At 39.8% G+C, this 13,083-nt stretch overlaps 1 protein-coding gene across 7 annotated transcripts in view; it reads right to left on the bottom strand.

Moving 5' to 3' along the window:
• LOC138976110 (helicase domino-like) overlaps positions 1–13,083 on the bottom strand; it is a 122,982-nt gene that overhangs the window by 78,532 nt on the left and 31,367 nt on the right. For all 7 annotated transcript variants that reach the window (XM_070348930.1, XM_070348933.1, XM_070348932.1 and 4 more), the window contains 3 exons: positions 5,599–5,746; positions 5,172–5,300; positions 4,763–4,932 (listed from right to left, as the gene is read on the bottom strand). In XM_070348930.1, the coding sequence (XP_070205031.1) occupies positions 4,763–4,932; positions 5,172–5,300; positions 5,599–5,746 (447 nt within the window). The remainder of the gene's footprint in view (positions 1–4,762; positions 4,933–5,171; positions 5,301–5,598; positions 5,747–13,083) is intronic.

Here is a 13,083-nt window from a genome sequence, read left to right as displayed (position 1 = left end):
GTGACCTTGACCATATGTGACCAAATGTGTCTCATGATGAAAGCATAACATGTGCCCCACATAATTTTTAAGTTTGAAACAGTTATCTTCCATAGTTCAGGGTCAAGGTCACTTCAAAATAAGTATACAATCCAACTTTAAAGGACCCTTGCGACCTTGACCTTGAAGCAAGGTCAACCAAACTGGTGTCCAAAGATAGGGCTTACATTGCCCTGTATAGCATACATAGCTAAGGTTGCCATTCTCATTAACTTCAGAAACAAGGGCAAAGCCCATACGACTCACATGCTTGATCTCGACCTTTAGGGTAACTAAACCTAGCAATGACACTCATACACTAAGAACTGCTTTACACATTTTTCCTACCAAAATACATGTGACCTTGACCCAAGGTCAAGGTCATCCAAGGTCATGCAACACAAAGCTGTTAATTCAAGACATAGGAAGTACAATGGTGCTTATTGGCTCTTTCTACCATGAGATATGGTCACTTTTAGTGGTTCACTACCTTATTTTGGTCACATTTCATAAGGGTCAAAGTGACCTTGACCTTGATCATATGTGACCAAATGTGTCTCATGATGAAAGCATAACATGTGCCCCACATAATTTTTAAGTTTGAAACAGTTATCTTCCATAGTTCAGGGTCAAGGTCACTTCAAAATATGTATACAATCCAACTTTGAAGAGCTCCTGTGACCTTGACCTTGAAGCAAGGTAAACCAAACTGGTATCAAAAGATGGGGCTTACTTTGCCCTATATATCATATGTAGGTGAGGTATTGAATCTCAAAAACTTCAGAGAAAATGGGAAAAATGTGAAAAATAGCTGTTTTTTAGGCAACATTTATGGCCCCTGCGACCTTGACCTTGAAGCAAGGTCAAGATGCTATGTATGTTTTTTGGGGCCTTGTCATCATACACCATCTTGCCAAATTTGGTACTGATAGACTGAATAGTGTCCAAGAAATATCCAACGTTAAAGTTTTCCGGACGTCCGGACGGACGACTCGGGTGAGTACATAAGACTCACTTTTGCTTCGCATGTGAGTCGAAAAATGCGAAAATGTGAAAAATGGTCGTTTTTAAGACAACAATTACGGCCCCTGTGACCTTGAACTTGAAGTGAGGTCAAGTTGCCGCACATGTTTTTTGAGATCTTGTAACCATACACCATCAGGCCACATCAGGTGTTGATAGACTTAAAGGCCAACATCCAAAAGAATTTTTCTCCTGGAGCGACCTAAACTTGAACCCGTCGCTCTTCTTGCATGTCTGTTTACTTCGTGTTGCACGCAGAAATTGCGCGACTTCCTTGCCGCGTGGATTGACGAAGCTGTTTTATTCTCGTGACTGAAAACACTGCAGTGCGTGCAGTTTTATTCTGTGGGTTTGACAGATCGGTCCAGTAGTTTGGTCTCAATCGCTCTACACACACGCGCATACACACACACACACATACACACACTGGCACACACACACACACACACTCACACACACACAGGCACACACTAGCACACACAAACACACACACGCACACACACACACACACCCGCTCGGCTTTTTGTCCCCTCTGCCTCACTGATTTGGTTTTGTGTTTATTTCGTAATTATTTTGTTAGTAAATAGTGAACATTGCTTCAATGGCGAAGCAAAAAACATCATTATTGGTTGTAATTTGCTACCAATTTTAAAACCCGAATATCGTATTACACAGTAATTTTGACAGCAGTTCAAATGTGTACATTTACCAGTTCCATTCAGCAGACTTTCAGGTCTTTGTGACTGATTTCTGGCCAGGAATTCATCACGCTTTCTGTTGTTCATTCGTTTCCTGTGACATTGATCAGCAAACCAGCAAAGTGTGTGTGTGTGTGTGTGTGTGTGTGTGTGTGTGAATGTGTGTGTGTGTGTTTGTGTGTGTGTGTGTGTGTGCCTTTGGTTATATCGGTTTTTGTTGTTGTTGATGAGTACGTAACAAAATGTAGTCAGTATAATTATATACGTTTGCACCATACCTCATCTCCCGTGAAATATCAACAGAGTTCGAAGTTTCAGTTTGTCAATCTGTATAGTATGATTTGTTTTCAAATACGTTTTGTCTTTCTTTCCTTGTCCTGGTTTGTTTACAGATCATCGTCATTTTTTGATCTCGGAAGATCTAACTAGTGTTCTGAGCATCGCCTAAGTAGACATCAACAAGCATGTACATACTTGAATGATCTTGCCGTTGTCTATCTTTTGCGATATCATGTCCATTTCCACATCGCAACATTATTGAATATTTGTACCAGTTTCAATTTGTCTGATAGATGTTGAATGACACAGAAATAAAACGATTTCTTCGTGAACTTCAATTTAATATATCAGGTGTACGATACATCTACACAGTTGTGTGTGTGTGTGTGTGTGTGTGTGTGTGTGTGTGTGTGTGTGTGTGTGTGTGTGTGTGTGTGTGTGTGTGTGTGTGTGTGTGTGTGTGTGTGTGTGTGTGTATGTGTGTGAGTGTGTGTGTGTGTGTGTGTGTGTGTGTGTGTGTGTGTGTTCTTGAACATAACTACACCCATGTGTTTATGAGTTACATAATTATATATATGCGTTCAGTCAGTCTGCATGTTTCCTTTCACAAAATAAGACACAACATCAAAAATGAATACAGATTTGATCTGCAAGGAGGAAATATCAAACCAACCCACACCCCAAACCTAAAGCAGCTCATGACAAACTTTTGGTACACACTTTGCAAAATAATACTCTAATTTCTAACCAGCTGCATTACACGCTGCCAACAGAGAGAGAACAAGTCGCGTAAGGCGAAATTACAACATTTAGTTAATCTGTCGAACCCACAGAATACAAGAAACTAAGTCCATCTCACGATGAACACGAGCCGAAATCATATGCACTCGACTTATGAAATAGAAAGAAATCAAATACGACGAAGAGAAGAACAAGTTTGAAAGTACCATTGAACTTCCATGTCGGCGTGTGGCTGAGCTTAAAATAGGAATGTTGTTGCAATCTGTTAGGCACTTTCCCTTTTGACAGGTAGTTTTTGCATGTACAGTAAAACACGGCCTTTTTTACAAATCCTAAAGACTGTCGGAAACTTCGCATGCTCTCTTGTGAACGCCATGTGAAACATTGATTCTGAAACAAAAATCTATGGCATGAATGACAATGGAAAGACGGTCTCTCTCTGATTCCAAGTTCATAATGACAGTTATAAAGTGCTGAATTTAAAAAATCTGTAGATGAAGTAAAATCATTTGAATGTTGGCTTGTTGAAACTTCATAACAAACAGCCACCTCGTCTATATCATTATCTGAAAGAATGCCAACTTCCTTTGAAACACCAACATTTGTATGGAAAACTTCTGTTTCTGTCATCTTTGATTTCATTTGACAACTTGGACTGATGGCATCTTCCAGAGATATATCCATTACTTTCAACTTGCGCCTCTTTGTATTCCTGTAAGCCTGCCACTTATTTATAAAAAGAAACGTTTGATACTTTTACCAAACAGTTAGTATAATGCACGATTTACCTGTATTCGTCTTTAAATTCTGCAAGACTGAAGCGAAAGAGGTCTGTCTCAGTTTTGTCGTCAGTTTGTTGTGTACATTTACACACGCACAACGAACAACATATGCACAGGCCCGGGGGAAGCTCTCCTTTCTTATGTCCGACGATAGACGTATACATGTAGTTTACATGTTTATTAGTCATCTATTTGATAGATTACGTGTATGATATGACGGAGAGTCGCATCGGTTTGATGCCGTGAACCCAACCGTGGCTGTGGCTGTCGTTTGAAGTAGCCTACTTCTTTATAAAGATTCATTTACATTCTACTTCTGACCAAGGCATGTTTGGTACCTACTGAATCCTTGTTGCGTGTAGTTTTACGTGGCACGTTGCCCAAAGTTGTATTCTTGAGGAGCATAAAATAAAACGTGTTACAAAGTTATCTCAAAACTCTGCAGTGACTGCTCGCGCAGCAGGTCAGCTAATTATAGCACGCAGCCTCCACAGACAGCTTTCGAGCCGAGACCATAATTATGAGTCGCCGCTCGGCTCGTCAAAAACTGCACGCACTGCAGTGTTTTCAGTCACGAGAATAAAATAGCTTCGTCAATCCACGCGGCAAGGAAGTCGCTCGATTTTTGCGTGCAGCACGAAATAAACAGACATGCAAGAATAGCGACGGGTTCAAGTTTAGGTCGCTCCAGGAGAAAAATTCTTTTGGATGTTGGCCTTTAATAGTGTCCAAGAAATATCCAACGTTAAAGTTTTCCGGACGGACGGACGACTCGGGTGAGTACATAGACTCACTTTTGCTTCGCATGTGAGTCAATAAAACAGTTTGTTTGTTTGTTTGCTTAACGCCCACCCGACCACGAAGGGCCATATCAGGGCGGTGCTGCTTTGACATATAACGTGCGCCACACACAAGACAGAAGTCGCAGCACAGGCTTCATGTCTCATCCAGTCACATTATTCTGACACCGGACCAACCAGTCCTAGCACTAACCCCATAACGCCAGGCGGAGCAGCCACTAGATTGCCAATTTTAAAAGTCTTAGGTATGACCCGGCCGGGGTTCGAACCCACGACCTCCCGATCACAGACGGACGCCTTACCACTAGGCCAACCGTGCCGGTTAAAGTAAAGCAGTGACAAGATGTAATGACAATGCAGGTTGCAAGGCATGGAAAGTGCTATTGGGGATGGTATTGCAGCTCGTAACAGCATTGCTCACCTGCAGCTGTGAAGTAGCAGAGGGGGTAGGGGTGGCAGGCACAGAGGCGCGTGCAGGCTCCTGGGCAGGTTTCATCAACGCCTCCAAACCCGGACCTTCCACCGTGGGCTTTTCCTCATCCTCCTCTTCTTTCTCTTCCTCAGAGGATGGCTCCGTCTCAATCTCAAAGTCTGCAGACACAAAACAAGATCAGTTGAAGCTCCAGGCTGCAAAATAGTCTTTCTTTCAATAGCTAAAGAAGCAGAAATACAAAACAGAAAACAGCAACAGTTACAACCCTTCCAACCTCCTTTTAACCAAAGCTCTTTCTCCCCTTTCTCATAAACTTCACCCAAAGAAAATTCCAACGCCAAAGGGCAACCTTCATGGCATGCTTTTATCACGGATAGGCGATTCTGTCAGAACTCACCATCAGACTCTGACTCTGCTTCATCGTCGTCATCTTCCTCATCCTCAGTGGAGCTGTCCTGGGGCATCTCGAAGTCGCTGTCGTAGGCACCCGCATACTTTGCAGCCAGTTCTTCTATCGACATCTCACCTACAATACACACAAAGAACACAACTTTAACAACATAAGACACAGGGGTAGCAGGACTAGAGAAACCACGCATAAACCATGCATTGCCAACGAAACATTCTTTATAACAAAAATTGTTTTACCAAAATCTCACATAACAATGAAAATGCTGTCTGTTGAATGCAAAAAGTCAGATACAGAGCATTTTTCTCTTTCAAGTGGCACATACTGCAGTCAAGCTTCACCCCTGAGTGGCCCTCAGTAGTTTTGTAGTTTATTTCTCAGGTGATCTGTACTGCTTAATTACCACACTGCATACCTTCATTTTCCAAATCTTTGAGCTCGTGACTGTAGTCACGCTTTTCATGCTTCTCTTGTTCAGCGATGGTGTCCTCCAGATCTGCAGCGTCTGCTTCAGAACCTTGGAACTCTTTGTCGCTTTCTTCCTTGGCATCACCCTCTTTCTTCTGCAAAGCAAACACACAGTTCATCATACATTTCTTGCAAACACTGTGCTGAAAACAACAACATAAGAGCATACCATTCTCAATGAAAAACCATGGGGAAAAGACATTCATTGCAGACAACTGACAATACACAAAGTTCATCAAATTCAAATGTATCAGAGAAAGGTAACCAAGTACATCAGTCAATCAGCACTCGGAGCATAGATCTGACGGGTTGATATTCGAGACGAATAGCACCCATCACAGCACACACAGCCATCCAGGTGACTCTTGCCTCGAAGGATTCACACAAACAATTCACTCTGCTCGCGTGCACAATTGTCAGGTCATATATTTTAACAGTCTGTTGGTGTAATAAAGTACAAGTGAAATGTGAAAAGATGAGACATGTATCAGAGTACAGTGGTCGCCGCTTAATAAAGCCACTTCTGGACCGACGAAAAATGGCTTTAATAAGCGGCGGATTTATTAACCGGCGGTCCAGGAATACATCATTTTCGAAAAAAAAACAAACAATCTTCACTTTTGTTTACGTCACTCAGTCACTTTCTTTCGTCATTTACACTTGTTTGAATCTAAACAAAACTTCACGAAGGATGTTGAACTTTTGTTTTAATTATGTACATGTACGTGTACTTTGATCACTTCGGTACATCAATAATATCACTGTCACCGTCACGAATCATTACTCGGCAGAGAAGAACGATTTTATGAGTGTTTGTTTGTTGGTCGTCTTCCACATCAGAACAAGATAATGTGAGTTTTAGTCACAAACTACGTGATTTCTCTGAGAAAACTGGCTTTAATAAGCGGCGGGTTGGGTTTATTAACCGGCTTTTTCTAATACATAAGATATAGTGATAAATCCGGACCGTCTGAAATCGGCTTTTATAAGCGGCTGGCTCTATTAACCGCAGTTTTATTAAGCGGTGTCCACTGTATAACCAAGTACATCAGTGAATCCGCACTCGGAGTAGAGATCTGACGGGTTAATATTCGAGACGGATAGCACCCAACACAGCACACACAGCAATCCAGGTGACTCTTGCCTCGAGGGTTCACACAATGACCGTTTTGACATTCTCTAGCCTTTTGAGTTCATAAATGTTTGCCATTCATGTGCAAGCCTTTTGAATTCATATATTTTATCAGTTAATACAGGCAGTTGCATTGCCATGCCTGTTCCCATAATTCTGTTATATCCACTGCCAAAAAAATGCAAATGATCCTAATCAATCTCCATCGTTGTTAAAAGCATGTTTTTTCATGACATGCTCTATATGTGGAGGCAAACTTCCAATCAAGATGCATAAGGCCAAAAAGAACAAGAGGCGAAGCCATCAAGGCTCACGTAAGAAATCGACAAACAGTAACACAAACTCAATCACTTCGTCACACATACACACACACACACACAGTAAGCGGCATAGGTGACACTGTGCAAGAAAGCGAGACACCAGATCTAGATCTGAATGGCCGATTTCGAAGAAAAAACTAGTCTCGGCCCGCTCGGCAAAATAACAATGACCGAGACTTTCAGTCATTCCTTCGCGTGACATCTAACCCTCTTACGTCATAATGTGACGTCTTCAAATGTTGTGACGTCTTCAAATGTTAAAGTTTCTACCACAGACATACATACATACATACATACATACATACGCACGCACGCACCGACAGACAAAAGTTAGCATCGCATAGGCTACACTTACGTGAGCCAAAAATATGTCTGTTTCCGGTAAGATCGCCAAAAAAACAAGAAGGGCAAAGCCCATACGACTCACATGCTTAACCTTGACCTTTACATGAGGGTCAAGGTCAAATAACTAAACCTAGCAATGACATCATACACTAAGAACTGCTTTACACATTTTTCCTACCAAAATACATGTGACCTTGACCCAAGGTCAAGGTCATCCAAGGTCATGCAACACAAAGCTGTTAATTCAAGACATAGGAAGTACAATGGTGCTTATTGGCTCTTTCTACCATGAGATATGTTCACTTTTAGTGGTTCACTACCTTATTTTGGTCACATTTCATAAGGGTCAAAGTGACCTTGACCTTGATCATGTGACCAAATGTGTCTCATGATGAAAGCATAACATGTGCCCCACATAATTTTTAAGTTTGAAACAGTTATCTTCCATAGTTCAGGGTCAAGGTCACTTCAAAATAAGTATACAATCCAACTTTGAAGAGCTCCTGTGACCTTGACCTTGAAGCAAGGTAAACCAAACTGGTATCAAAAGATGGGGCTTACTTTGCCCTATATATCATATATAGGTGAGGTATTGAATCTCAAAAACTTCAGAGAAAATGGGAAAAATGTGAAAAATAGCTGGTTTTTTGGCAACATTTATGGCCCCTGCGACCTTGACCTTGAAGCAAGGTCAAGATGCTATGTATGTTTTTTGGGGCCTTGTCATCATACACCATCTTGCCAAATTTGGTACTGATAGACTGAATAGTGTCCAAGAAATATCCAATGTTAAAGTTTTCCGGACGGAAGGACGACTCCGGTGAGTACATAGACTCACTTTTGCTTCGCATGTGAGTCAAAAAGGGTCGGTCGGTGTGGTTTTTTTATTATATTTTTTTTATATAAACCTTTTTCTTACGTTTTGTTAACGTGGTTTTTTTTTTTTTTTTTTAAACGCTTCCTTAGTTTACTTACAATTATTTAGCACATGTTTTTGACCTAGATATATTGAAACTAAAAGTATACTTGACTGCATTTTTTTTTTTTTTTTGGTGCGAAAAGCGAAAAAAACCTTTAGGGTCGGCGCTTGGAAATAGGGTCAGTCGGGTTACCGGAAACAGACATTTTTCTTTTTGGCCTAACCTCCAACCCCACCCAAAAGTAGTTGTTCATTCTGTATGCTACCTGCAGTCAGACATACAGCTTGATTCTCTCCACTATCAATTTACATGCAAGACTGAGCTTTTGCTGAACTTATCGGGAAAAGATGGAACCACATGTATCAGAGTTTAACCAAGTACATCAGTGAATCCGTACTCGGAGTAGAGATCTGACGGGTTGATATTCGAGACGGATAGCACCCAACACAGCACACACAGCAATCCAGGTGACTCTTGCCTCGAAGGATTCACACAATCAACAATTCACTCTGCTCGCGTGCACAATTGTCAGGTCATATATTTTAACAGTCTGTTGGTGTAATAAAGTACAAGTGAAATGTGAAAAGATGAGACATGTATCAGAGTATAACCAAGTACATCAGTGAATCCGCACTCGGAGTAGAGATCTGACGGGTTAATATTCGAGACGGATAGCACCCAACACAGCACACACAGCAATCCAGGTGACTCTTGCCTCGAGGGTTCACATAATCTTTCTTTCTTTCTTTATTTGGTGTTTAATGTCGTTTTCAACAATTCAAGGTTATATCGCGACGGGGGAAGGGGGGAGAGTTCACACAATGACCGTTCTGACATTCTCTAGCCTTTTGAGTTCATAAATGTTTGCCATTCATGTGCAAGCCTTTTGAGTTCATATATTCTATCAGTTAATACAGGCAGTTGCATTGCCATGCCTGTTCCCATAATTCTGTTATATCCACTGCCAAAAAAATGTAAATGATCCTAATCAATTTCTTTCTTTCTTTATTTGGTGTTTAAGGTCGTTTTCAACCACGAAGGTTATATCACGACGGGGAAAGATGGGATAGAGCCACTTGTCAATTGTTTCTTGTTCACAAAAGCAATAAGCATGTTTTTTCATGACATGCTCTATATGTGGAGGCAAATTTCTAATCAAGATGCATAAGGCCAAAAAGAAAAATATGTCTGTTTCCAGGAACATCGCCGAAAAAAATAGGGTCGGTCGGTGTTTTTTTTTAATAATTTTTATTTTTTATAAACCTTTTTCTTACGTTTTGTTAACGGTTTATTTACTATTTCTTTTTAAAACGCTTCCTTAGTTTACTTACAATTATTTAGCACATGTTTTTGACCTAGATATATTGAAACTAAATAAAGTATACTTGACTTCATTTTTTTTGTGTGTGTGTGTGTGTGCGAAAAGCGAAAAAAACCTTTAGGGTCGGCGCTTAAAAATAGGGTCAGTCGGGTTACCGGAAACAGACATTTTTCTTTTTGGCCTAACCTCCAACCCCACCCAAAAGTAGTTGTTCATTCTGTATGTTACCTGCAGTCAGACATACAGCTTGATTCTCTCCACTATTAATTTCCATGCAAGACTGAGCTTTTGCTGAACTTATCGGGAAAAGATGAACCACATGTATCAGAGTTTAACCAAGTACATCAGTGAATCCGTACTCGGAGTAGAGATCTGACGGGTTGATATTCGAGACGGATAGCACCCAACACAGCACACACAGCAATCCAGGTGACTCTTGCCTCGAAGGATTCACACAATCAACAATTCACTCTGCTCGCGTGCACAATTTTCAGGTCATATATATAATAAGTCAATACAAGCTTTGTAACGTTGCATTGTATTTCCTATTCCAATAAATACAGTGATACCCACTGCAAAACATGTTAATGATCCTAGAAATGTTCTGTTTTGCTTTTACAAGCAGTTTCTTCTAATGATTAGCCTACAAAAGCCTTGGCTAGCATCAAGCACTATTCGTTCAGACAACTTGTGAAAGACACAAAAACCCCGTTGTTTAACGTACTACCTGCAACACTTCATTATTCTCTCAGCTATCAATGACCACATAATGTACTCTTCATTAACAAAAGTGTAATATGGAAAAAGTGTATCAGAGAAAGGTAACCAAGTACATCAGTCAATCAGTACTCAGAGCATAGATCTGACCGATTGATATTCGAGACGGATAGCACCCAACACAGCACACACAGCCATCCAGGTGACTCTTGCCTCGAAGGCTTTCAGAAATCTATTAGAGTAGCCACCACTCTCCACTTCCAGGCATGTATGCCTTTCCAGTCAATATAAGCTGTCTGAGGTTGCATTACAATTCGTGTTTCCATAATTACAGTGGTACCCACTGCAAAAACATAACTCATCCTCGTGATGTTCTCCTTTAATTTTAAAAGCAATTTCCTTACATAATTTGCCATTTTAGCTTTCCTATAGCATCAACAAATATATAGTCAGTCAATTTGCGGATGCAAAACTCAAATGTATCAGAGAAAGGTAACCAAGTACATCAGTCAATCAGTACTCAGAGCATAGATCTGACGGGCTGATATTCGAGACGGATAGCACCCATCACAGCACACACAGTCATCCAGGTGACTCTTGCCTCGAAGGCTTTTCAAAATGAATGTTAATGTAAGGCTTCTTTTTAAGCCTACTGTCTATATGATACTTACCAAGAATAGTACTGTCGAGGTAAGTGTTATATTGACTATTCTCTATAATTTGCCAATTTCAGCTTTTTATAGTATCTAATGTATGTTAAGACAATTTGTTTGCAGATACAAAACCAAAATGTATCGGAGAAAGGTAACCAAGTACATCATTCATTCAGTACTCAGAGCATAGATCCGACGGGCTGATATTCGAGACGGATAGCACCCATCACAGCACACACAGCCATCCAGGTGACTCTTGCCTCGGTTTTTACAAAATTTAGAAGTTTCTCCGAGAAAAAAATTGTTTTAACTCTAAGTGTCCTATAAGACTTTGAAGCTTTCTCTTCCCTGATCCTGTTATTTTCTGACTAAATTGTGTAAAACAGAGGTGGTTCAGTAAATAAATCATTTCTTTTTTGTTTGTGAATGGTTTTAATCCAATTTTTTTTTAGATGTTCAAATATGAATGCTGATTATGTTAATTGGAAGTTTAGACATTTTTGAAGATTAACCGTAGTTGTAAAAAGCCGTTAAGTATATTAATTACAGGTGACAGTTTAAAAATAAAGAGTCAAAACCAAACCAAGGTGTTTCATTCTTTGTATTCATGACAAACAAACAGAACATTCCATTGTTTATGTAAACCTGCACTTTTACTCACTTGTTTCAACTGTCACATATCAACTGTCACATTCAAAACAAAAAAAAAACAAAAAAACCACACACACACACACACGACAGTGTTTATGCACTTTTTTTTCCACTTGTTTTAACTGTCACATATCAACTGTCACATTCAAAACAAAACAAAACAAAAACAAAAAAAAACACAAAAACACACACACACACAACAGTGTTTATGTGTAAACCTGCACTTCTACTGACTTGTTTTAACTGTCAAATATCAACTGTCAAATATCAACTGTCACATTCATAAAAAAAAACATAAAAAAAATAAATAAAAAAAAAAACCACACACACACATACACGACAGTGTTTATGCACTTTTTTCCCCACTTGTTTCAACTGTCACATATCAACTGTCACATTCAACAAAAAAACAAAAAACAAAAAACAAAAAAACCACACACACACACACACACAACAGTGTTTATGTGTAAACCTGCACTTCTACTGACTTGTTTTAACTGTCAAATATCAACTGTCACATTCATAAAAATAAAAAAAAACACACACACACACAACAGTGTTTATGTAAACCTGCACTTCTACTGACTTCTTTCAACTGTCACATATATTGTAAGCCTTTTCGCATGGACGCTTTATTTGCTTTTAAAATTTTGTCAGGATTTTAGGCGCAAGCGGGCGTCAGATGTTGATTACGAAAATGCTCCAAAGTTTGCGAATTCTCCAGGTTTTTGTTGTGCTTGCCAGTTGCAACTTCCTTTGCAATCTGTTTATTACACACAACATTTAGAAAAGTGAAGACGAACAAAGATAAAATTTCATGCAAAAGATATAAGAGAGAATTTTTACAACACCAGAGTGAGACGAGTGAGAACTTTGGACAATGCACATAAGGACGGGGTAGCCCACACCAGTTTAACATTTTAACTCCACGTTTATTTAGTTGTTTTTTTTTTTGTTCCGCCAACTTGTCCAGTTACAAAAGGGAAATAAAATAAAGATAAATAAAATTAAAAAAAACACCAACACACACACACACACAACCACAACAGTGTTTATGTAAACATGGGGGAGAACTTTTTGAGAACAGTTTCTGAGAAAAAATATCCTCAAGTGAGACAGTTCGCATTGACTTTCTCTCGCAATGTACACAATCACTCATTGATCAGCATCACCTTCAAAGCTACAGGCAAATCCAGCTAACTCACAAACGGTTAAGTCAAAAATTCGCTTGGCACACAAAGAAATTCTGGTCCGGAATTATCCCTCTTTATCTATGTGTACAAAGTACCCTGAGCTCGAAATGGGATTTCTCTTACGTAAGTCGAAAGACGGATAGCACACAACAGAAAGTCAGTCCCAAAGACAAAGTTTAC

Source organism: Littorina saxatilis, linkage group LG9 (genome assembly GCF_037325665.1).
Source record: "Littorina saxatilis isolate snail1 linkage group LG9, US_GU_Lsax_2.0, whole genome shotgun sequence".
Taxonomy (NCBI): Eukaryota; Metazoa; Mollusca; class Gastropoda; order Littorinimorpha; family Littorinidae; genus Littorina; species Littorina saxatilis.
Note: the sequence above shows the minus strand (reverse complement) of the source record. Positions and strands in the feature narration are given on the sequence as shown.